The 27,313-nt window shown below is 39.2% G+C and overlaps 1 protein-coding gene across 1 annotated transcript; it reads right to left on the reverse strand.

Annotated features, from left to right (window-relative positions):
• Positions 1–27,313, reverse strand: LOC131314619 (chromatin structure-remodeling complex protein SYD-like). Its single transcript, XM_058343399.1, has 32 exons — positions 27,147–27,313; positions 25,817–25,932; positions 25,634–25,695; positions 22,706–22,821; positions 21,836–22,603; positions 21,214–21,442; positions 21,051–21,115; positions 20,374–20,985; positions 20,008–20,291; positions 17,802–17,899; positions 17,468–17,653; positions 17,170–17,350; positions 16,896–17,087; positions 16,766–16,809; positions 16,513–16,569; positions 16,214–16,310; positions 15,941–16,113; positions 15,638–15,851; positions 15,084–15,209; positions 14,880–14,969; positions 12,337–12,453; positions 12,026–12,106; positions 11,662–11,769; positions 10,255–10,424; positions 9,517–9,595; positions 9,352–9,426; positions 8,058–8,155; positions 7,272–7,379; positions 6,688–6,745; positions 6,323–6,565; positions 501–5,885; positions 1–359 (listed from the first exon to the last, which is right to left on the reverse strand). Exons 2-31 carry the CDS (start codon positions 25,922–25,924, stop codon positions 516–518), a joined length of 10,209 nt encoding a protein of 3,402 aa, XP_058199382.1. The 5' UTR covers positions 25,925–25,932; positions 27,147–27,313; the 3' UTR covers positions 1–359; positions 501–515.

A 27,313-nucleotide genomic window follows, 5' to 3' on the forward strand; every position in this document is an offset into this window, starting at 1 on the left:
TTTAATTAACAAAATTATCTGCATTTAAGAATTACGGTTAAAGGGCGTAGCTGATAAATCAAAGTTAACATACAAACAGAATTTAATGACCTTTGCATAAAAGAACCAAAAGTCTCGAAAGCTTAACTCCAAAAAGTTACATGCAAAGCATAGGAAAAAATATCGTCAACTAGTTTTATCTTCGGCTCTTTGCCTAACAGAAGCTACTATTTCTGGCTAGCTATTGCACTGGAATATAATGGTACTGGCAAAAATTGGTAAAAGAAATTACGGTAAGCATGCGAAGTACCAGTATACTTGCCATTACGGATATGGTATGGTAGTAGGAGTACCCAAACTACATAAGTTGTGCCTAATCACTGCAAGAAAAAGAGGTAGTACTTTTTTAACAAAAATATGAGCTTCACGTCATTTATGCTGAACTGGTGAAGGATGAGAGCATCATCTATTACAACTAGTTAAGCATATGAAAAAATAAATCATGATATAAGGAATGATACCTTCACATATGATAGTTAGACTGCTTTGCTGTCTTCTGTAGATGGAGAATCCTTTGCCACTTCAGTTTCCAAAGCTGCATCCATCTGAATGCTAGAACTACCCAAAGGAGAACTGGGGAGAGAAACATCTGGATTAATAGGTTCCTTCTGAGGTACATCATCAATCGAAATGGGATGGAGATGAACAACTGGATCAACCTCCATGTGTGTCCCCGTGATTGGTTCATCTTTGTGAAGCTGCTCTGAATCCCCCAGAGTCGCAGAAGAACCAACATTCAACTGGGTTTCAGGCTTCTCATGTGGATCGACAACTGGAGAGTTTGTTACCAAATTTGATGTCTTTTCCTCCAAAGCTGCATCCATCTGAATGCTAGAACTACCCAAAGGAGAACTAGGGAGAGAAACATCTGGATTAACCAGTTCCTTCTGAGGCACATCATCATTCGAAATGGGATGGAGAGGAGCTACTGGATCAACCTCCATGTGAGTCCCCATGATTGGTTCTTCTTTGCAAAGCTGCTCTGAATCCCCCACAATTTCAGAAGAACCAACATTCAACTGGATTTCAGGATTCTCATGTGGATCGACAACTAGAGAATTTGTTTCCAAATCTGATGTCTTTTCCTCCAAACTTTGGTTTTCAGTTGCTACAGGCTCTGAAACAAGCCTCTTGTTTAGAACAGTATCTATCCTTTCTTCAGCGGTAGGTTCTGAATCTCCAATGTTTTCAGAAGAACCAGCATTTAGTTGGGTTGCAGGACTTTCAAGCGGAGGATCGACAACAGGAGAGTGTGTTGCCAAAATTGATGGTTTTTCCCCCAAACTTTGATTCTCAGTCGCTGTGGGCTCCAAAACCAACCCCTGCTCAAGAACCGAGTCTTTCTTTTCTTCAATGACAGGTTTTGAATCGCCAACATTTCCAGAAGAACCAACATTCAACTGGATTTCCTGAGTGGATGCTTCTCCCTCCAAACTTTGGTCCTCAGTCACTACAGCCTCTAAAACAAGGCCATTGTCCTGAACCTCATCTTTCATTTCTTCGGTGATAGGCTGTTCTGAATCTCTGACATCTTCAGAACCACCAGCATTTAGTTGGGTTTCAGGGATTTCACGTGGAGAGGATGTTTCACAAATAGGTGTTCTCTCCTCCAAAATTCGGTCCTCAATTGATGCAGATTCTGAATCAATCTGCTTGTCACGAATCATGTCTTCATTTCCAGATTGATCCTCATACCGGCCCATAGTAAGATCCAGATCTGAATCGCCCACATTTCCAGAAGAACAAACATTCAACTGGATTTCCTGAGTAGATGCTTCTCCCTCCAAACTTTGGTCCTCAGTCACTACAGCCTCTAAAACAAGCCCATTGTCCTGAAGCTCATCTTTCCTCTCTTCAGTGATAGGCTGTTCTGAATCTCTGACGTCTTCAGAACAACCAGCATTTAGTTGGGTTTCAGGGATTTCACGTGGAGAGGATGTTTCACAAATAGGTGCTCTCTCCTCCAAAATTCGGTCCTCATTTGATGCAGATTCTGAATCAATCCACTTGTCAAGAATCATGTCGTCATTTCCAGATTGATTCTCATGAGGAACATTCTCTGATGGGCCAGTAGAGTTTTCTTTGGATACATCTCTTGGATCTGCTGCATTTTCTGAACACAAAGACTCGAGTTTGGACTCAGGTTCACAACCCTCAGGCTTTAAAACAACAGTCTCCACCAAAATAGGATTGTTGCTCTCTTGAGCTTCTGCATTGACTATCTTGGAAGTCTTTCCAGTTTCAGGATCAACACCTGGACCATCTTGTTCTGAACCCTTTGTCCCAACCACACCAACCTCTGGCACAATTGCTTCATCCACCAAAGGACCTTCCAATTTTTGTTCTTCCGCCTCTTCCATCCCTTTTTCCTCACATTCGTCCAAATGTGAAACATCAACAGCAGGAGGTTTCTCACAAGGCATATCATCGGAGGGTTCAACACTTTCAGGAACATCTGAAGTGCCCTCCACATTAGTCTCCACAATCAAGTTTTCTTCGACTAGATCCTCTGGATCAGCAACAGTTTCAAAAGAACCATCATCAATATTGGTTTCGGTTTCAGACACCTTAGGATTCAAAATAAAAGCGTCCTGTAAAACGGGATCACTGCTCTCTTGTGCTTCAACAACAAAATTCTTCTCAATCATTTCGGTTCCAGAATCAACTGGAGCTGATTTTTCCAATGTTGACCACGTAACAAACTTTTTCTCTTCTGCAACGACCACATTGTCTTCAATGGGACCTCTGATCTCTTGTTCCTTAGCATCTTCCTTCCCAGATTGATCATCACAGTGCATTGGAAGGTCTGAAACAGAAGCTGCCGGTTCCAAAACTAACAATCCAGGAGCAGGAGGTTCATCACAAGGCATATCATCCAATGGTTCAGCATTAACAACTGAAGTGCAATCCACATTATCTTCCATTACGGACTTTTCTTCGACTAAATCCGTTGAATTTGCCAAAGTTTGAGAACGCACAACCTCAAGCATGGCTTTAGGTTCACATGCCTCAGGTGAATCATGGCTCTCTAGTGCTTCTGCATCAACGTCCATCTCTGCCTTCTCAACTTCAGTATCAACACCTGGAGCTTCTGGTTCCAACCTTGACAAAGTTGAAAACTTTTTCTCCTCCAAACTCTCTCTCTCCCCAGGCTCAGAAACAGCTGCATCATCTCGAACAGGGTATAACATGTCTAGTACTTTGGTATCTTCCTTCCCAGATTTATCAAAAAAGGTATCAAGTGTAGAAGATGAAACAGAAACTTCTGTTTCCAAAACCGAAGCATCAAGAGCAAGAGATCTCTCGCAAGGAACAGCTTCCAGTGGATCAACATCAAGAGGGACAACAGCAGAAGTGCCTTCTACACAAGTCTCAACAATCAACTCTTCTTTGATTGGATCTCTCGGATTATTCACATTTTCAAAAGAACCAGCATCGATCCTTGTTTCAAGAGCAAGAGATCTCTCACAAGGTACAACATCCACGGGATCAACAACAAGAGGAACAACAGAAGTGCCTTCAACACTAGTCTCAACAATCGAGTCTTCTTTGACTGGATCTCTTGGATTATCCACATTTTCAAAAGAACCAGCATCGATCCTTGTTTCAAGAGAAAGAGATCTCTCAAAAGATACAACATCCACCGGATCAACACCAAGAGGAACAGCAGAAGTGCCTTCTACACTAGTCTCAACAATCGAGTCTTCTTTGACCGGATCTCTCAGATTATCCACATTTTCAAAAGAACCAACATTGATCTTGGCTTCAGGTTCACGAGCCTCAGAGTCTGAATCAACAACCTCCGGTAAAATAGGGTCATTGATCTCTTGTGCTGCATCCACTTCCTTCTGAGTCTCTTCAGTTACAGGCTCAACAACCGGAACATTAGTTTCCAATGTTGATGACGCTGAAACTTTACCACCCTCCAAATTGTTAGTCTCCACAGTTTCTGAAACAACTACATCGTCTGGACTAGAACCCACCATCTTTTGCTTTTTCACATCTCCCTTCCCAGATTGATCCTCACATTTATCCATTTTGAGGTCCAAAACAGAAGCTGCAGTTTCCAAAACAGAAGCTCCAGTTTCCAAAACAGAAGCATCAGGAGAAGGAGGTTTGTCACAAGTCATATCAACTAATGGGTCAGCACTGAGAGGAACAGCTGAAGTGCCCTTCATCTCAGTCTTCAATGTTGAGTTTTTATCAACTAAATCTCCTGAATCTTCCCCATCCACGGATAAACCAGCATTAATCTTGGTTGCAAATTCACGAACCATAGGCTCTGAAGCAATTGCAGAATCAAAAACTGCACCTGCTGTTACCAAAATTGAAGAAACTACTTTTGCTTCCAAACTCTTACTCCCAGCCACCTTGGATTCTGAAACAATGGCTTTCTCTGGCGAAGGTTCTTTCGTCTCTTGCATCTTCAAATCTACTTTCGGACTGTCATTCTTATCTGACAATATGGCAGAATTGCCACTCGCTGGCAAAGGTCCTTTCTCTTGTGCCTTTACATCTGTCCGCTCCAAAGCTTCATTCTGTCTCTTTCTTCTGGTGCCAATGGATTTTCTACCTGATGATACCTGTGGCTGACTTTGTGGTCGTTCATTTGAATTTGGATCCTCACCAACCGGTGCTACTGAACCCCGCCGCCTTCCCCTGCGCAGGGGTGCCTCTACTTCACTTTGAGGCTTGCGACCTCGTCCTCGTCCTCGTCCCTTGGGTTCCTTGGGGACAGGAGGACTAGGATTGATTGATTGAGAGCCAATAGCATTATAAGTGGATTGAGTGTTTGGCTGAGAACTAGGACCAATCCCCACCCCAAAATGAGGCATAGTTCCGGCAACTCCAGTAGCAATCGAAGAAGCAGAAAAAGAAACAGGGACAGGGACCATGGGATTGATGGAAACTGTTTGGACTTCTGACACCACCTCTGTTCTGACAGTTTGAACAGAGGCAGGGACCATGAGATTGCTAGAACCTGGTTGTACCTCTGACACCACCTCTGTTTTCACAGTTCGAGTAGAATCTATAAGAACTGGAATAGCATCTGAAACTGGTGGTACCTCTGAGCACAACTTTGTTCCGACAGTTTCAGTAGAAGCTGGAAGAATGGAATGTGAAACTGAACCTTGTTCCATAGACATATTCTTAGCAGTAGAAGAGCTGGATGAAGAATCAAGACATGAGGCTCTTGGGAAACTGGAAACTGTCTCTCTCTTAATTATCATCTCTGTATTCCCAGTTCCAGAAGGCGCTGGGAACGCTTGAACCACCGGTGGCAACGAAGCCTGATTCTTCCCTCTGCGGGTTTTCCGATTTTGCCCTTTTACTTGAAGCGGAGCAGAAGGCGGAGTAGAGGTGGACTGAACCTCAGGAGAGGCGGAAGGGGGAGGAGGTTTTGACTCAGAGCTTGGAGCTATCCATACTTCAAATTGAGGGATGGTTCCAGTAACAGATTGAACCACAGCAGTATTAGGTAATGGATTAGGAACTGGTGCAGGTGCAGCAGGAAAGATGGAAACTGGTCTGGAAAGTGCTGGAAGAACCGCTGCAGGTGGAGAGATTTCTGGTTTTACTCTTTTGGGTCTTCCACGTCCCCGTTTAGATGGTGGTGTCACCTCTTTGGTTTGCTGAACCGGCGGCAGCTCTGTTGGAGCCTGTGGGGACACTACAGGTAGAGGTGCAGACACTTCTGTTTTAGCAGCAAATAGGACAGACCCACTTGAAACTATTGGCGAGTTTCTTTCTATCACTTCTTCCTTCGGTTTAGGGGATTCTGGGGACTCAGCTTGACACAGCTTCTCAAATTCCTCTTCTGTCCATTGCTCTTCATAGGAGCGCACCTAAGGAAGAGAAGGAACTAAAATTAATGAAGAAACTGTACAGACTAAAACAACAGTAAAACTATTTTCATATAAGCAAATGTTTCAGTAGCTGTGAAAGAATAATTAAAAAGCACAAATTTATTTTAAACAAGCTCCATCAGTAAACACTTGATCGGGCTAAAAATCTCACTACCTCCGCCCAAGTTGTATGACCTGTTGGGACTTGGGAGTTTCAATTTTTTAAGGAAAAATGCAATTAATGCATTTAAATTTAAGTCTTAAAGTATTAGTTCCAACCATACCAACTCAAATAATTTGTTTGTGAATATATTTATAACCCCGAGTTCTGAAAATCTTACAACTTTTGTCTTTTGACATTTCAAAGAGATCTGGATGTCCCAAAATGGAAAGAGCAATAATAGATAAGGGAAGGAGGGAGAATATACTAAACCAACCTCTCTAGCTCGCTTTCCCCTTCCATAATGTTGTGTATCCAGACCTCCAAGACCCCCACTCTTCCGTTTTGCCCCGACATTTGCCCCGACATCAGAAGCCACCCTGGCATTGGATGCTTCATATGTCTTTATGGCTTCATAAAATAGCTTCAGTTCTTCATCTGTTAGAAGCCGAGAAGGCAGGGGAGGTATAGGCTCAGAACCATTTTTACCTTGTCCTAATAACAATTTTTTCCACATTGCCTGCAAAATAGAGCAGCTTTTAATAAGTCATATTAACAATGCAGCAGCAAGTCATAAAATGAGATTGTAAATGCAGTCGGAGAAAAAAAAAAAAAGTAGACTATGAATGGCCAAGCGCATACCATCTCTTCTTCAAGTCTTTGCCTGTCCATGGCTTCAAATATATCAATCTCCGACTCACTGTCAACACAGCAGTATCCTGAGTACTCAGATGGATAACAGAAACAACAGGAAATACAAAGGACCACTCCCCAAGCAAAACAATGAAGTCAAGGCAAAAACAAAATAGTTAGGACAACCATAACAACAGTACGCAGTAAACATGACTAAAATTCAAGATATTGAGTGGCATGACACAGAAGCCATGGATTCACCAGAAAATCTAATCTGCAAAAATAATGACTTGAAGTTTAAGAAAACCCTCAGCACTCTATTATGCATCATTGGTCAAGCTAACGGGGAAGATATCTCTAAATTGGATTACTAGCTAATGCGCATAGTTGCACTCAACCACTAAAGTACATAGATCTACAAATTATTACAGTTATTGGAGAGTCATTTCAAACCTACTCAAACCTCTTCACACGCACAAATACAATAACTACAGAGAGAAAGAATTCACTTGTCTCCAAGGTCAGTGTGCTTCCAACACGAATCAATGCGTGAGGGAATTCGAAATTGAGTATGGAAGTAGAAAAAGAAATACCTGCGCGCTATGAGATCATTGAGCGAATCATCATCCAATACAGGCGCAGCTTCCTCTTTCTTACATTCTCGGAGAAGGGATTCCAAGTATTCTCTACGATCTTCTGCACTGTAAGCATGCAACAGAACATAATTTGGCAAAAGCTAATAGGACTCACTGTGTTTGGTTTGCAGTTTTGAGATTTATTTTTGAGATAAAAAAGTTCTATAGGTTTGTGTATTTTTTCGTCTTTAGTAATTTTTTTTAACATTTTAACAAACTCTTTTACTTTTTGAATAGAGGTACGCTATGTACATCCAAAAAGTAAAAAAATTTGACAAAAAACCACTAAAGACGAAAAACAGTCAAAAATTTTGGAGAGATTATTTCTGAGAGGAGAACCAAACAAAGTGCGTTCTTGACAACCGCTTGAGAGCATCCCCATCAGCCTAAGCAAATTTGGAATCCAATTATAACCAAAAAGTTACTTTTTTAGTTTGGGTAATCACTTCTGTAAATAGACACTACACTAGACTTTCTCTTATTACCCGATTCATAATCTTTCTCTAGACTATGTGTTCAATCTAATCCTTCTTTTTTATTCTCTTCAAACAGCGGTAGATTTTTCGCCAGTAATACATTTTAATTCAATGGTCATGTCAGCAATTTGGAACTGAACTACGAGCCTTATGTACCCTCCTTTTTGGATATCTACTCACTATTGTTGCCCCTCAAGTGAATTAATGAGCCAAATGCTGATGCTCTGAGATCTCTGCACCACACCTTACCTTGCAAACAAAAACATACCTTGTGTTATTGTCAAAGAATCCAGCAGTAATGCTCTGATTTGCAACTCCCAGCTTGTGTTCAGCTGCAGCTCTGACTTGTTCCTCCACAGTTTGGACCTTTTTCCAACCATAGTTCAAGATAATTTAGCAAATATAGCTTACGTACAAAATATTCACATTCTATAAGCAACCTAGAAAACAGAAATCTGTACATCATTAGAGGGGATTTTCGAGAATATCAAACCTACTGAGTCACTATAGCAGCAAAATATCTATAAATCGACAAATAGAACATCTTTCCATGAGAACCATAAATTCCAAAATTGGCTTCACCATAACAAACAAAGAATTACCTGCCGAGAATTACAATGAAACAAAAGGAAGAAAAGCAGAAAGGGTTTGTATACTAGAAAGGGCCTATAGCAATAACGCGTGGAATGATCTTCAAAATCAAACCAGGCTAGGTAAAACTTTCCCTAAATCCCAAGCTTCAACTATGCAAAGTAGACCAGAAAAATAACTCTTCATCCTATCAGAATTCTCAACTCCATGAAATGTCCTCTTGATCTGCTCTCTCCAAGTCAACCACATCAGGCAACAAAACCCCCACCCTGAGCTCGGAACACCCACAGTGACCCTATGGAAGACCCAATGTAACCAAAGCAAGAAAGAACCAAATTCCTCAAATCCAAACTGATTAATGAATGCTTAAAAGTTAAAAGTATGTAGTTATTTCATCATCCTTGGGTGGTAATGCACACTTGTACTAACTTCTAGTCATGCAGTAATACACTTCTCTACAACTCCTTTTACAGTCAAATAGTTTTAGTGGCTTCCTATTATATCCAGGAAACCAAGTGTTGTAAGGATTTGTTTTAAACTTTTTCACTTCTTTTCACCAAGAGCTTTCTTCTTCTTCTTCTTCTTCTTCTTCTTCTTCTTCTACAGTCAAACTATGAAGGAAGACTAAACTAAGCTGCTGGAGAGAGCCTTCAGGAGATGGAACTAAAATAGTAAAACTAAGAAGGCAGATTTTCCGGTTGGATGCATAATCTTCTTTCCCTTCAGAGAGAGAAGACCCAGCAGCAGACAACAAACTAGTGATAAAAAAAATAAAAATAGAAAAATCACTGTTTCATGGTTTCCACCGAAAAGTAACCAAAAAATGTGATACGAAGAGGTCTGTTCAGTCATGCACAAATTCCTCATTCCCTTGTATAATTGGCCATCATCCAGGTGTTTCAAGTTAAAAACATATATTCTACCAAAAAATGAAAAAGCAATACTTCTACTTCGAAGAATTAAGTTCTCACAGTTTCTAATCGAAGAACAAGAACATCCTTCTTCTGACCAATCCTATGAGCCCTTGCCTGTGCTTGAAGATCAACCTAACAAGGCAGACAGAAAATATGTAATAAAGAGTAATTTCAATTACTCTTCAAAATCAAAAGTGATCAGGACAGTTATGTGCTTAGTACCTGTGGATTCCAATCAGTGTCAAAAATGATCACGGTATCAGCAGCTTGAAGATTCACTCCAACACCTCCAGCTCGAATGCTAATAATATAATATCATACGAATGAATAAATGTTATTATTTGATCCTTCTAGGTAAGTAAATAAAACTTGTTCTTCTTTGCTGGGCAGTAAAGAAAACTTTATTGAGGGGGGACACATTGAAAAGAGAAGGAAGCTACTATAAAACAAACAAAGACGTGCTCGGTGATCACATGCAAAAGTACAGTCATGGATACCCAATACCAATGATTAACAAGGTCGAGAAAAGAACAAGCTGTAAGACAACTTTTCTCAACATGTCTGGTCCTTTATACCCCAAGATGACATTTTCAAATGCCTACATCTCAACCCACAAATGGAAGGGAGGTTCTCCTCTGACTCTGAGCTATAAGCACGGTTAGCGGTTAACCTCCGACAAAACTGTCTAGCATGAAAATTCCCAAATATCTCAAGACAGCACTTGTGCGAAACAGCAGAAGGTCCTAAACTTCCAAGTACTTAACTGGCTAATGCAGAACCTGTAAGAACCCCTCGGGGCTCATGCATGCAGGCTCTCAAAATGCAAATGAAAACAATGGGCCTCAAACATACAAAAGTCCAATTAAATGAAAAACCAGAACAACTAAAAGGCTTGGCACTTGGTACATATTTAGATCGATAGTGGTACATTACCAGTCATATGTTGCATACGTTAGTTACCTGAGCAGGAATATGAAAAAAGGAGAAGCCGGCTGGTTGAACTGGTCAATAAGTGCTCCCCGATCGCCACCAGATGTGTGTCCATCCAATCGAAGATACCGGTACTGTTTCCAGCAGAGATAATCCTCCATAACATCAAGCAGCCTAGTCATCGTGGAAAAGAAAAGAACCTGGGAAACAAACAAACAATCAACTCCTGCAGCTACCCAAAAAAAAAACTTCGGAGTGTATCACGTCAATGTCAACATAAAACTAGGCTAATTAATGCCAAAAATCACAACACAGAGAAATTACAACAGGACTCGAAATAGAAGTGCCTAAATAGAAGAGAAAATTGAAAGCAACGACAATGATCTCCAAGAATGCCATGCATGAAAAAAATTTGGTCAAGGAAAAAAGCATAGTTGTTAGAATCGTACGATTCGGTAGGTAATCGATACGAATAGGCTGCCTGAATCGAAAATAGCTACAAATTGTAAGTGAATCGGTGAATTGGTGATCCAAATAGGTGAATGGAATCAGTGAATCGTTCGATTCGCTTAAAATTTCTTATATTCATTTTTTTACATGTGTTTTTGCTTTTTTGTTGTTGGAAAAGGGTTCAAACTATTTTTCTTAAGGTCTTTAGCATAGTTATATGCCATCTTTTGTCTATGTTTCTCCTTATGTAGTACTATAGGTAATAAAAAAGGGAGATCTATTACGAGATTGGATTGAAAATGACCTTGAGAAATGGAAGACAACCACCCTACAGACTTTCTAAGGGTTTGTTTTGTACTTTGAACTCTTGTTCTGAAAAAGAACCATAAGTAGGATTCAAGAATCCTCATCTCTTGGAAGTTGCAATAGAAGCAACTTACCTAATACTCCACATTATTATCAAATCATCATTTAGAAGAAGGTTTTTATTGATTTAGCCCTAAAACTTTCACATGTATATATTTTGTGTCACCCTAATAAACAAACATATGTTTCCATGCATTATAGAAATCATGACCAAATCGGAGTGATTCACGATTCGGAAAAGGACCATTTCGATTCTCAATTCGATTCACGATTTGGAAAAAAGGAAAAAACAAAATACCACCAACTATTTCAAAGTTGCAAAATGTTAAGATTCTAAGAACATGAACCCCTGAAAGTTGTCAAGGAGGAAAAGATGAATAAAAAAAGTCCACCAACAAGTATTCGTCGCACAAACCCACAAGATTCCGTGTAATAGAACTCACGAGAGACTTAAAAAATTTGCAAAAAAAAGGATTAGGGATATAGCTCACAATAGATTCACAAATTACTCTAATCTGATGCACCTGCAACATCAGCATCACGAAAGCACAAAGCAGGACACAAAATCTGACAACTAATAAACTTTGGTTTGGCATAAAACATATGCAAGGATGCCCATACCCGATGATCTGTTGCTTTTAGCTTTGGAAGTAATCGATCTAACATTTCAAGTTTTCCACAAAGTCTCACAACATTTGGCAGATAATGTTCCGGGACAAAATCATGAACCTACAAAAAGAGAGACATTACCAGAGTTAAAGGGTACAAGGTCAATCAAGCTAAGCAACTTTCAAACAACAAAAAAAGTAGTTCTAACCCATCTAAAAGGAACACGGTTTCCGACCGTGACCCTCAGGTTGTTTTCCAGAAACTTCCAAGGGGAAAAAATGCTCAATTGCTCGGAAACAACTTTTAGCATATTCTTCTCTTTTCACATCTTTATAACAAACCGAAATGAAGACTAAAGAACAGAGATAGAACATGCCTCCTCCACATGAAGTTGGCTGAGATAAGGATGATTGCATATGTTACGTAGCTCCATAACAGAGTTGTGCACTGACCGAGCCTAATAGATTAGTAAAGCCAATGTTAGAAAGAAAATGGACATATCTAAAAAAGAAACCTATAACATATATACGAAAATATACCAAGTAGTACAAATTCAAGTAGGCACATCATACATATGGATTCTAAGTTGGTGGGTGTGAGTCTGCGGGCTGAAATATTTAATGGATCGTCAATGCCATAAAAAACAAACACCAAAGAGACTGGGAATAAAAGGAAAAACGAATGAACCTTTGAAGTTCCAATTGCACCAAGATTGTCTTCTACCCTCTTCATCAAAAGCTTCTGATATGAGGAGGCCTCACATCTTACAAGTCTTTCAATCTTTTCAGGTAACTGATTTTCAACCTACCAAAGCAATTGGAAGTTCAAGAATGTTAGTCCATAAGAACAGCTTCAAAGTTCAAATACTTTACAACAAGGCTTAGATTGAAATTGGTTTGAATTCCTCGACTTTCGAAGATACAGCGGAGCCGCTATTTTAGTGGTAAAACTTTCAGAGAGTAGCCTCTTTGTGCACATAATTGCCAAAGGTAAGGTCTTTCTTCAGTCCTCCCCCGCCCATACCCCATAGATTGAGGATTATGCCAGTACTTCTATTGCAGTTATTGTTGTAATACATGGGCATGTCCGTCAATCAAGACCATTAGATACTTTGTTCCAATCCAAAACCCGAAGTGCAGACAAACTTCCTTATAAAATAATGGAATAAACATAGTAAAATAAAATGTCAAAGCTTCGACTAAACTGCAATCTAAGATCCATAAGTAAAATGTCAGCACACGTCTCCCATATACCGCCAGACCAACTAATTAGCAGAAAGAATACAAAGGTGCCGTCTGTTTGTTGCCACTCCTAGAGACAAGTATGACTTACTCAGGAGACTATAACGTTGATTGCCGTCAATTAAAGAAAACAAGAATTCTGCAAAATCGGCGTCAACTACATGAATCATTTCTTGTCAATTCCACCATCTCATGCTTACATCAATTCAACAAAATCATATCAACATTCACTATGATACCTCATGCCAATTTAACACTTCCTTTCTCCCTAGCATTGCCATTAATAATGACCCTATCATCCTATCACTTTCAGAAACGGTTACGCCTATCAGTCTTTGTTGTACGTGACTAACCCATGCAAGTACAATTTTGTTCAACCTTCCCTCAAGAAGTGGAGCTGATGCAGAACGGCAATCCGAAGAGCTTCTGGAGAAGTTGGACCATCACAATTCAAAGAAGTAGTCAAACAGTTGATTACTAATGGTGTGAGGATACTAGATACGTATCCTTCAAAGTTCCAAGGTTGGTTATTTGTGCTTCACACAGGAATTCTAAGGGTTGGTTGATTGGTTCTAGTTTCAATTGTCAGGCTAATATTCTATCTATTATAAATATGGTTGTAATCTTAATTACAAACCATCAAAGTTTGAATCAAATTACAGAGTTTCATCTAATCGTAGTATTCAATGTACTCATCGTTTCTCGCAATTCATGAGACCTTCCATTAGAATGAGGTTTATACCAACTTGTCTAGTGGACCCATACCTAGCCATTCTTTTCCTTACAAAGCTAAGTCGGGTGCTCCTACAATCTCACAAATGACTACAGTTCTAACTCTCTCTTTACTAGTCTAAAACGCGTCCAGACTAAAATATTCATCGAGGCAACACCCATTTTTTTGATGTGCTTTGTAGTTGCCTAAAAATTCTGCCTTGTAAACAATCACTGGACTCATAGCAATTCCCATGTATGGTGGTGGTGTGGCTCTAGTCTAGGAACTTATGCCGGTCTAATAAGTCTGAAGCTGCCCAAAGAAGAAAAAAATACTTCTTCCAAATTTGTAGCCATTGACTGTGTAACATGCCAAAAGGATGTATCACTTCTGCCAATCTACTTCGATTCTATGGACCACGTCATCTGAAACCTCTCCATCTTAATCAATAAACAAGTCTAAATAACAAAACTCTTCACTCCCTAGTACGCCTTAGACACCAATTATTTTATGTCACTTCAACTACTTCCACAGTCCTACTTTTATTGAAACCAGAACAATATACAATCTATTCAATCTTGGTCTATGCTTGTTTAACTCTATTCTACTACCGCTAGTCTTGAAATTTTAACTTCAGTGATAGGACAATGATAGTGGCATGGAATGGACAGTACATGTTTGACGATGGTCATCCTGTTCCTGTTCATGTTCCTTCTCAGAATGACACATTACCATGTTCATTATATGGTCAATGCAAAGTTAACGATATATTGGTAGACAGTTACAATGATACAACTGCTTGGCACGTGTTTATCACTTGTGATCCAGCACTCCCCTGATGCTTTCTTATTCCAAAGTATGTGCTACTTTCTGAGCTTGTTCGTTTAGCTCATTCTGAATATCTCAAAACGGTACCGCCACTGAAGTCAATTAAGGTCAAGTGATGTGGCACATTAGCCTATTTACATTGAAACTGTTGTATAGCCCTTGGTGTCCTTGGCAAGAATGGTGTATTCTATTTGTATCAGAATGTCATAAAACAAGAGCACAATCCCTTCGATTATGCCTTGGATAGCTATTACTGCTGCCCAAGTCTTGACACCGATACTTATAAGACATCAGCACAAGGACACGGAGTCAAGGACTACATGATATATAACACACTCACATGGACATAAATAATAGAGAGTGCTTCAACATTGAACAGTAGCACTCCTAACTATACTAGCTCTGAAAAAAAATATTTCTTCGTAAAGCATCATAGTAATTTCAACAACCTTGTGTTTCAGTCTCCGCAGAACAAATGGTCGCAGTACTTGGTGAAGCCGATTTATAATCAGAAGGTTCTCCTCCTCAGACAATAAGGCCTAATGATACAAGAATACCGACAATATCAAATGTTGGGGTATGGACATAATAAGACTAAGAAAAGGAAGTGAATGGCATCAACATCTTAAAAACATGATAGATAAAAAGCTCACTTGATCAGCTGAATTATCACCATTGCTCTCAAATGGTTTGTTGAACCACTGAGAAAAATCCTCTGACGAGTTAAAAATATTTGGCAACAAGAAGTTAAGTAGTGCCCACAATTCTTCTAGATTATTCTACATAGAAGGAAAAAACAAAACCATCAGTCAACCATAGAAATATGCGAGCAAGAAATTCAGTAGGAAAGTCGAGAGCCTGTACGACGCTGTTCCAGAAATTGCTCTGTTGGGAAAAAGTGTGAAGTGAAAGTAAATGAAGAACCATTAATAAGTGCCTTTCCATAAACAGTTTCAGAAAACTTAAACAAAGTGGGAGATCTTTCCAGGAAACAAACTTAATAAATTATGCAATTTAAAAAAACTTGAGTTACTAAAAATAAGAACGAAAAACAATTGTCTTCAAAATTTTATCTGTCTAACAAATTTTAAAATGCAAACCAAAACTGAAAGCTATGAAAAGGAGAATGCCATCACACAGACCCTTGAAAGTCTTAAAATGAAGCATGACAAATGGATAGAGAACAAAAAACTATATCCAGCAAGACCTGCAGAGGCGTCCCGGTCAAAAGCAACCTGTGAGAGCTCTGATAGTGCTTCAAGTCAGCATTCAACTTGCAAGAAGCATTCTTGATGCGATGGCCTTCGTCGATTATGATATAATGCCAGTGTACTTTGCTTAATTTTGGCCTATCATGCTTATTCATCAGATACTCATACGTTGTCAGGAGGACATTGAATTTCTGCTGAACGATTCTCTCTCTGAGATACAAATCATAAGAGAAGTCCTTCAGATAATAATTACCAGAGAATTCTGATAGGAGAAGCTATTTAATATCCATAATCATTACTTGAATAGCCTTCGCCGCTCCTCTGGAGTGCCAGAATAGACAATTCTGTTTATACTAGGGGCCCAAAAGTTGATTTCTGTCTCCCATCCAGGAAGAACTGAGGACGGGACAACAACTAAGAAGGGTCCTCTATCATTTTTTGTCTCCATGAGGTAACAAATCAAAGAAATGACCTACAAAAACCCAAATCGTAAGGACTAATAGTATGAAGTTAAAGACGGCATAATAAGAAAACTATAGCCTAAAATATTACTATATAAACTTTAATCATACCTGAACAGTTTTACCAAGGCCCATTTCATCTGCAAGAATCCCATTCAAATGGTTATTGTACAGTGAAAGCAACCACCGCAGACCATTCATTTGGTACCTGGAAGAGAAAATCTATGCTTATACAGCAACTAAAACAAAGGATGGAAAAAAAAAGTCTCTCTTAATCCACATCCGCATGGCAGAACATCTTTCCAAGAAAATAGCAAGGACGGAGAAATGAAAATGAGAACTCCAAACGAAATAAGTCAATCTTTGTGGAAGGATTTTCTTCTGTGATAGAAAAATGCAAATACACTTACTCTCTTAGTTTTCCACCCACAAGACAAGATGGCTGCTCCATGATGCCCTCTTTTATACTGCAAAGGGACAGCGTTGATGAAAATAAATGGGAAAAGCTTAGACATCACTTTCTTCAACGAGGACTTTGGCATGATCAATTTACCACCAAAAAAAATTATATGTGAATAATACAGCTGAACATGAACTCCTGAAGTACATCACCACTATTGAAGGGAGAATAAGAACGGAGAGACAAACAGTTGTAAGGAATACCTATGAGCCATCAGATAGTACTTTTCATTGCTTTCCAAATAATGCTGCAAAACAAAATGAATAATAAAAATTACGCTAGTATATTCGAATGAGAAATCAAAGGCGCACAAAGTGCGTAGATATAACTTGCCTTCGCCTGGTCAGTTTCATCTTCATTCTCAACACCGAATTCTGTGTTATCAACACTTGCAACTCGGTTATCTTCAACATCAGTCTCAAATTGTCTCGCCATAGCCTTTGCATCTCGTAGTTTGGATCCTAGCTTTTGGAGATATTTCTCAGTTTCTTTCAGTAGCTGCTTGACACGATCTGATTTCGCATCCTGTAGAATTCAAAAGAAATATTATGCAGGATAATGGATCGGATGGCACCAGCAAGTAGTGAACGATAATACACCAACTGACCTGAACCATTCGAAGGTACCCCTCCACATCATTTATTTTTAACAGATTAATCTTCTCGCGCTGGATTCTGTCAATTTTCTCACGATGAAACCGTTCCTTCCTCTTATGGAACTCCCTTACATATTTATTGAAGCCCTTCCAGCGTTCTCTCTTCATTTTGAATGCATCATCCACTCTCTCCCTAACAAAAGGTTACAAAGCGAACCCATACTATTGACAAACAGATCTTAAACTAAAATTTGAAAACTAAAAACAATGGGAGACATTTTGATGACTTTAAGGGACGGTAGATACAAACCTGTGAAGTTCTATTTCACTGAAGAACTCCTTCTGCCTCACTCTAATTCTATTTTGGCGCTCTTCCTTCTGCCTCTGTTCATATCTTTCTATTAGTTTTGATCGCCTACCTATTCTAGTCTTCTTAACTGATTTCAAACGCTCCATATCAGTTGATATTGGTTTGAAGAAATCATTTAGAATATCACTGCCCAAATCAAATGATCAGGCTGTTAGATAAGAAACTGGACAAGTAAAATGAAGTATGGATGGAGACAGAATCAAGCTAGAGAATGACAGAAATAGTATGTCTCCATTAAGGTGACAAATTGAACCAAAGAATAACGGTCAATTACCTGCGGAGACGACGTTGAAGCTCTAACAATTGAACCTTTTTCAGTTCGATTACACTTTTGGTTTTTGCAGAAATATCTTCAGAGGAGCTCACATTTTCCTTCATGGGGGTCAAAAAGAAAGCCTTAATGCGAATATCAGAAAAATAGGACAAAAACTCAGAAAAATAGGACAAAAACTCAAGGACCATGCATCTTCAACCAAAAAATCTTTAATCTGGAAATGAGTTACAAGTCAAGGTCACATAAGTAGTGATGGCAATGGGTCGGATCAATGGAGTTCAGGCGTTTCCAAACCACCCCATACCCCTATATGCATCTTTCATCTAAGTAACGCAATTCATAGTTGCAACTTCCCATAGCTGCTGAGTCAGCTGAGATTATTGAGGATTTGAGAGAAATGAAAAGTGGTGAAGAGTCGGGAGTACGCAGGAAATATCAATCGGAAAAGCCCTAGGTATTAGTCAGCAAGATACTGTATAAGTGTTTAACTGTTTATTTACTGGCTTGGTATTAGAAAGCACTAGGGTATTCTTAGATGGTTTGAAATTAAGAGATCGGTTTCGAGGGGGCGGTTCGGGGCATTGGCTGTGGCTGTGGGATCGTACCCAACCCAACTGAAACTACACAGTCACTTAAATTTGAATACGAAAACTGCCCTTGGGCACCTCTTACAATGAAAAATTAATTGAACAGTTTCGCCAACGGGCACATCATACTTGGCTGTTTTCTAGAACCAAAAGAAAATGCAAATGTCATTTTTTTCAAAGTAGGAAAATCACTACTGGAGCATAAATATATTCTTGCAAGGCACAGTGAAAAAACTTCTGAAGACCATGTATAACAACTCAGCATCCTTCTTTAATTCAGTACATAAAACCAAATACACCCAAACCTCACAACCTTGGCAATTCCTATTTTTTACACAGCACTATATAACCATTAAGGCAATATAAAAAACTTCCACTTGCAATGCGAACTGAAAATGATCAAACAAACTCTCCTCTCCCAGCTAATTCACCAAGCAAATTTCCATCAAATAATAGTATTTTCTTAATAATCAAAGATCTTTCACTCAGGCCTTCAATTCACAGGTGCAACTGTTTTGCTGGGATACAGTGCCGCAAACAAGTCAAGATCCTGGCCACATGTGAACTAGAAGGTATCGTATGAAACAACCAGAAAAGCCCTTCCATTGCCCCTGCACAAGTTTTATCCACTGTATCCAAGTACTGAGAACTATATTTCTTTGTATGACTGAAACCCACTGCCCAAGAATATAATAATATGCACACATAAGTTGGCAATAACCCCCAAAACAGGTTTTCATCTATGAACTTGGTTTCCCCCCTCCCCCTCCCCGCACAACCCCAATTTCGGATTTTATATAGACTAGTTTTTGTTATTTACTAGGGCTACACCACACAGAGGACTCAAGCAGCCTTCAAAGAGATTGAGAAACCTATTCTTCTTCCTTCAGCAAAAGCTTTAAAACCCGTTTTCATCTTATTCTAGAAAGTTAGGAACAAAAGACTTCATGTTTCACAATATACTCATGTTCTACACTCAGATCTTTTTGTCAAAATCCTGTAGACTTGCAGGACCCATTCATGATTCAACCATTTTTACTGGTAGCAGAGCAGAGTTGAACAAAGATTGGAGCGAGAAGATCCGTGAATTGGCAGAATGGCAAAAATCTGGAGTATTAGAAACACATGGAGTGGATTCAGTGGGACGGCAAACTTTAGGGAAGATGACTGTGAGGTCTTTTCCATATGTTGCGATTAGTATATTCATCTTGATTAATGTAACTCGTGACTAAATAACGAATTTGGGTGAGTGTGAGGTCTTTTCTATGTTAAAGTGTATATCTAGTTTCTATCTATGCTATTGCATTATAATGTCTCAAAATCATGGCGGACACGTGACTGTATTCCTAAATTCTATCTCTGGTTACTTCACTGCTTCCCAAACTGAACTGCTTACACTCCACTCTTCTTCCAACAATACTAAAAGTGGAGCTGATTGATTTGCAAATTAGATTCGGAAAAAGGATGGGTACTGATTGACAGCTCATTTTTACCCATAAAATAGTCAAAATCAGTTATTTTAATTGGTGAGAAGTAGTTCACACTCCTGAGAGATACTACCATTTGTAGCAACAACAAAAACAGCATAACCAGGTAAATAAGTTATTTCCACAACCGACCTTTAATTTCTCAGAACAAGCGGCAATTCTTTGTTCTGTCTTCTTCTGTTTAAGCGCCCAATTTTGCTCAATGACCAGTTTCCTTTTCTGTTGTTCCATAATCCACTTCTCAGATGTGGTATACTTCGGAGCTGGTGGCAAATCTGTACCTAAAGAGAAACCTTGCTCCAATTGACGAGTTTTCACTACTGTAGGGCTACCATTCTTCCACGTGTCATCGACAACAACAGCTTTGGAACCATCAGGAATGCTTCTTCTCTGAATGTCAGAAATTCTAGCAGCATCTGCACAACAAATGCAACAAACAGGATAAGCAACAGAGAAGTCATCACTAAAAGTGTATTTGCACAAAACATATGCTCTCACCCTCAGACACGTATTTCGAGCCCTCAAAGACATTTTTCGCCAACACATTTGCATCCTTCAATGGCACCATCATCTGTTGTTCAGCTTCCTTTCCTGATATGGGCTTCCGATCATCACTTAATGTGAAACTAGTCAAATGGCTATCAGCATTTTGATTTTGCTGAATATTACAGTCAGCAGGGATTTGAGATTGACTTGGACCAGTATCTTTTCTATGTGACATTGATTCAAGGGGAACCATCTCAAGCTTCATCTGCGTGCTTACTCCCTCAACAGCAGAAGCTTTGTTGGTAATCCCAGCTTGTACCTTGTCCAAATGATCCTTATCATAACTAACAGCTAAAGTCCTTGCACTTGAAGAATCAGGTTGTGATCCCATCAGTAAAAATTCCTTTGATTCTTCCATTTCCTGAATTGTGTTCGGGCCCTTGGAATCTTTCAACAAGATTGCCTCGGGGAGAAGTCCAGTCGATGTGGTACCTTGTCGGACTATATCAGATTCCCTCAGATCATTTTGTCTTCCAAACAGCATTGTGCCTTCAGGAATGTTATTTTGATCATTAATAGACAGCTCTGTTCCTCTATTGTCAATCATCTCTTTGCTAGGTCCATCTGCAATGCCATTTGTTATTCCTAGCAAATCATGGAAAAGTTGAAATAGATTAAGTCGTATTTACCTTCTTTTGGACTGAAGTTTCCAAGTGCAATTTCAAGATGTAATTTTTTTGGCATCATACGGTTTCTGCAGATATAGATCAGTTATTAAAAAGAGTATAACTAGAAGCAAAGGTTTCTAATAAAAGCTGAAAGACTAAAGAACAAGCTACTTTAGTGCCGTACCTAAATGCCAAAAACACAAGGCATTGTGCTCTAAGCTGTTTCAGATGTTGTTCCTTGAAAGGCATGTTAGAAACACCAGTAGCCTGGAAGATTGCAGATTTCCCTGTATCTCTGGGAGCTGCACCTCTATGCATGTTCATTTCGATATTATTGCCGGGATTTGATACTCCAGATTCTACCAGTGGAAACGAACCAGAAGAACCAGGGGAAGCTCCATGGACAGAAGCACCTGAAATTCTAACAGCGCCTTGTTAGATATTACTAGTGAATATTACTACACTTTATATACTGAAGAGATCTTACACAAGCCAGAATTTCAGCCTCATACAGAAGGAGAACGAAGACAAAACACATACACAAACAAAAATGGATGACGTGACCTTGCATTCTCCAGCGGTTAAAGGCACACAATATCATACATTACAACAATCAGAAAAGAACAAATTCTTCTCCGAAAAAGTTTAAAAGTTTCCACGCGGTTGTATGATATCTACCATTTTAAGCATCTAAATCCAGGTCAACAATGTATTATCTCCAAATTCCCACACAAAATTCACACGTATAGTCTTTCCACAAACTAAATGGCGATAACGTTATCTATTCTTTATATGAAAAACCTTACCTGATCCAAGAGAAGCGATTGACTGGTGCATAAACATTTCTGCTGTTGAATTACTAGAAATGGCGTTAGATGGAAACCTTGGTACTTGAGTATTTTCAAGTGAGGATCCTGTTCTATTTTGACTCCATAAAGCCCTGGAATTAAGAATGTCATGCGGTGACAGCCGAGAGCCTCCCTGCTGCAAAGCCAAAGCACTATGAGCAGAAGAAACTTCAATTTCTTCACGGTATTTTGGATTTGCTGATTGTTGCATTGAACTGGCTAAATTGGTTGATCTCATGCTAGCAGGTAAAGGAGGGATATGTTCCATCTGACCACTGCCCTGAACCATATTGAACTGACTATGCTCGCTGCCTCTAATAGGTAAGCTCCTAGGTGGTTCAACCTTGTTCGCCATTTTTCCCTTCCTAGCATTAAGGTTGCAATTATCAAGTTGCTGGGAGTTTTCAATATGAGGCTCAGTGGTAGATGACGAATCAGCCCTCTTTCTCTTACTGCTTGCTTTCTTACTATCGTCTTGATTTGGTTTGTCCAATGCTGGATCATGTCTTTCCTGCGACTGAGAGTTGGCAGACTTAGTATCATAACTGGAAGGACTTTCATGATCGAAAGACTTAGAACCGGGATGGGATACAGATCCTTGATAAATATCATGTCCTGCAGCGCTTGGTCCAACAGGTGGCCTGCTTGAAGCTTGTGGATTAGTCCTTTCATATTCAGCCATTCCTGATTTAGAATCGTTCACCATTGCAGCTGTTTGAGAAGAACCTGCATTGGCAATTTCTCCTCCCTTATTAGTTAATACAACTTCATCTCTATGCACTGAAAGGTAAGCCACTAGTAGTAGCAGTTGGGTAGGTATATATTTACCTGCAAACTGAGCTGATGAAGAATCACCCATATGGGTTCCACCAGTCAAAGGACCACGTGATGACTTCAAAGCGTCAATATCAAGACCATGTTCATTAATAACAGTCTCCATTGCCCTAAAATGAAGAAGAAGGTTAAAAGAAAATGACAGAGAATATTAAAAACAAAAATTCCAAGAGTCATCAAACTAACATGCTGCTCAGAGCACTCCGCTCAGATATGAGTTGTTAAGTGAAATAGCCGTTTCTTCCTTACAACCGGACCTATGTCTCCTAGTCTCTAATCGCCCAAACACCGAAAATAATTCATGTGTATGCAACTAAACAACATATCAAGAGATGAAGTAAAACTTTCATAACACAAGATGGAATGCGAACTCTAAAAAAAGAGATGGGGATCCGTGGGTACAAAAGTCATATAAAACAACCTTATAACGATACAAATACTTGAATTAAGTAGGAAAGTCCAGACTATGGGGTCATCATGAAGCTCCTAGTGGCTTTCCCTCTATTGTCTTCCACCATTTTAGCGTTCACAATGCTGCTTTTGACAACGAATATATATATGCCACTCATACATGTTACGTCTGCAAGTTACGGCATGGTGCTTTAATGATGAGTTACTTGAGAAAACATCTAGGACTCCATTTTAGTCCAAAAGCCTTCAGAAACATGGACCACAATAAGACAACATTTCGGAACTTATAACCATGATCTGGGCAGCCGTAACCTTCCGCTAATGTTGTGTTTTACCACTACAATTTGACAGTTAGTAAGGCAGCCGAAGGGCAAAACTACACAATAAAAATCATATATAGTAATTGTTAGAGCTTGTTCCAAATTGGTTGATTAATGATTATAACCTCCAAAACTAATACATGAGCATGGGCGGCCTGACCTCTCCACTCATTGTCAATTGGTTTTGAGTTGGATACTTTAACATGATCTTAGCTCCACTGTCAGAGACTTTTGGACGAAACTCTCTTGATTGATAGCCCCATTAACGAACCTTGTTTCATTGTGATCCCTATGTTATGGAGAGTTTGTTTACTTCTCCATGTGCGGTCAAGGAATGTATGTACGGGGAGTGTTAGAGCTTGTCCCACATTAGTTAATCATAACCTCAAAAACCAACACACATGAGCCAGGATGGACGGCCTCTCCACATAGCTATTTTGTTTTGAGTTATATGCTTTAACACTAATATAGAAAGGGAGAGCACCATTCGGCGTCCATCTTTTGTAGGTTGTGTAGACTTTCATTTACCAATATTTCCCCTTCCAAATCAACTGTTTTAACGTTCACTTCCTTTTGGTTTTAGTTGATTGATGGGGCAAGTTTGAACACCTCTTTCGTCACCCCTATTCCAACCAGGGCCACCCCGCTTTTCCTAACAGATTTGGACGGGCATTTTTCAATCCCACACTTCGGACTCTCCATAATCATGCTTGATTGCCCTCAATTCCGACATGTTCCCACCACACCCATTGGGCGCAAAAGATGTAGGGCTATGTTCTTGTAGTCTTCCATTTTTCATGTGGAAAGGCATTCTATCATGATGTCTTGGTCTTCTCTGGGGTTCCGATCATATAATTACTTCCTCTTACCAATTGCTTCTACCATACCCCGCCATGTTATACGACACACAGTGTTGGGCAACAATGTCCAAGTATGATGAGGGTAGATAATGTTGAGATGAATTTGCGGGATAGAATTAGAAACCAAAAACTTCGCAGAACGGTAGGGGTAACACCTATAGAAGATAGGATGAGAGAACATACATTACAGTGGTTTGCACATGTCTATCTTAGGATAAGTGACATGGTTACGGACCCGCTAGAAGGTAGCACTTAGGGGAGAGGTAGACTAAAAGGGATTTCAGAGGCATTAGTTCGAAAGTATCAAGGTTTGGTGCATATCACAGACCACAATGCCCTCAATAGAGTTCAATGGAGACAACAGATTCATGTGGCCACCTAATTGATTGGGACTTAAAGCTTTGTTTGGTTTGGTTACAAGGGAAAAACATTACCATTGGCAACTCATTTGCAAACCAACAAAATATCCACTAATGCATTTAGCTATTCTGTTTCCTTCTTCAAACTCATATCATTCTACTGATGTTATTAGAACCCAAAAAGGTAGAATCTAAAGATCTACTTATATACATATGTTTATCCTTTGATAAATGAGAATCATATGCATTGTTGAATTCTTATTCTTGAGAGTTGAGACTCCATTGCATAGGCATTTCATGCGCTCACCCGCTAGCATGGTAACGCGTCGTTTATATATCATATTAAGATTTTCAATTAAGGATGTTATAAAGAGGTAGATTACTACATGCATTGCATTCAATTAATTAATAACGGGGACTTTATCATGATTCATATATTAGCACAATAGAAATGTAGTTGACTCCATGTGACATTTATTTTATTGTTGTTCATTTGTTTAAAAGAAGGAAGTACAACAATACAAAGGAATAAGGATAAATCAAAAAATATTTCGCATATTTTAAAATAACTCGACTTGCACTTGCGATAACATCAACTGAAACCATAAGGTAACACTTCCCCAGTATGAGTGACAAGTTGCTTCATTCCTTCATCAATGACATTAGAAGTAAACATGAGGACTATTGTGTCACTCTAAACTCACCAAAACAAAAAAGTAGTTTACTTTATCATCTCATTCAACAGAATTTACAGGCTTTAACGGCTGTTCATGCATATGCAACTGAGCAATGAGCTCACCTTGTACTTTTCAATAACCTTAGACCCTTTGAAAGGAGACTACTATTGCCTATTTATTGGCTTTAACTTCTATAGCTCCCAATACTTCAACGGAATTATTGTTACAAGGCGCTGATAGAAATTTCGAGACATGAGGTAATTGAAAAGCATAAATGAAGCTGGAAATGCTTCACCTTGATATCACTTGATATGGCATTGAATTTTCCTTCCCGCTTGATCTCATGTGTTGTAATATCTGAATATTAAAAGATAATAACTACCAAAATACCAAGAACTAACATATGCTTATATGAATATTGAAATTTTACTAGATGGAAATAAGTCAGCAAGCAAATACAAAAGGAAATCATACACACCACATAAAGTTTTGTAGCCAATTTTTTTGGCTCGTCTTTAGATTCCTGAATAAGTTTATGCAGAAACTTTGCAGCCTCCAGCTCAACATTATTAGGTGGAGCCGCCATCTCTTGAACTACAAAACCATATCAACAATCAAACCTCAAAATACATTTAAAATCCAACCACACTCTAATCAAGCTAGATTTTAGTACTCCTTATGCACAATAATCTCATAAATTTTATACACAGGAAAAGAATGTAGACATCAATGCAGTAACAACGCAATCCCTTTAACCAAATATAAACACTTTGAAACAAAATGTATACACAGAGAAAGGGTGCAGGAGTAGAAGTTACGTTTCCCATAATCCTGCTCCCAACTAAACACAACCGATGACATAGATTTATACGCATAACAACCATGTTAAACAAAACTTGTTTAGTTATTGGTTGAGATGCGGAAGGGGCTAGTAGAAAGGAGGATTTCCCACATGAAGCGGAATAAAAAGATTAAGGAAAAAGACAAGAAGATAATTTACTGCTGACTTAAAATTTTATTTGACTAACTTCACCGTTATTTTCCTATTCCTTGTAAATCAATTTCACAAATCCATCAAACTTAAAGCATCCAGCAAAATATGTATTCGAAACCCAATTCAAAAATCAGGAAGCAAATTAAATTCTTCTAATAGAAAACTTTTGTGCAGGGATTTAGCTCCTCTCCACTTCTCCACCACATCTCTTTTGAAACATCAATAACCCAAAGGAGTATCTGAATCCAGTAGGATGTTTGCCCCCCAAAGATGGAAAGCATTTCAGCTATAATTTATTACAACCACAATAATTACACTCGACTTCATTCTTATATCTCGAAATTCAAATCTATCTATCCATCTTTATGCCTTGTAGGACCGTTAAACAACTTAAACGAACCAAACCACTCGAGTTCGAGCTCGTGCTCGCTCATTAAAAGCCCGTTTGAGGTTGGTTTGTTAACGCTTGAACATCTTTTCGAAGCTAGTTAAGTTTTCAAACCAAGCTTGAACGAATCAACCGTTCGTCTCATCCGGTTTGTTTACCAGCCCTAACGCCTTGCGATGATAAAAGGAAGGAATACTCTTTCGAGTCACTCGAGTGAGGGTTTCCGTTTGAGCAAACAACACAACCATTAACCAAAACACGCATAAAGACATGCATGTACATAAATTCAGCTGTTCATCAAACAAGTGGAATCCAAAATCATCTACACCTATACATATGCATGTATATGTATATACAGATGAACATGAATAAGTATTACAGGTGCGAAATTGAGCGAATTAGGGTGAATTGAGGGTCGCGATGTACCTGATCGGACTGCCGGAGGATGGGGCTACATGGAGAGCAAAGATCAGTCCTTGGGTCGCTGTGAGTGGAAATTTAGCCCTAGAGAGAGAAGCAGGGACGGTGTTCGCGTTCCGCGTAAGCGTCTCGAGCAGGTAGAGAATGGGAAGGAAGGGCTCCGCACGTGGGAA

The sequence above is a fragment of the Rhododendron vialii genome, chromosome 13a, assembly GCF_030253575.1.
Source record: "Rhododendron vialii isolate Sample 1 chromosome 13a, ASM3025357v1".
Taxonomy (NCBI): Eukaryota; Viridiplantae; Streptophyta; class Magnoliopsida; order Ericales; family Ericaceae; genus Rhododendron; species Rhododendron vialii.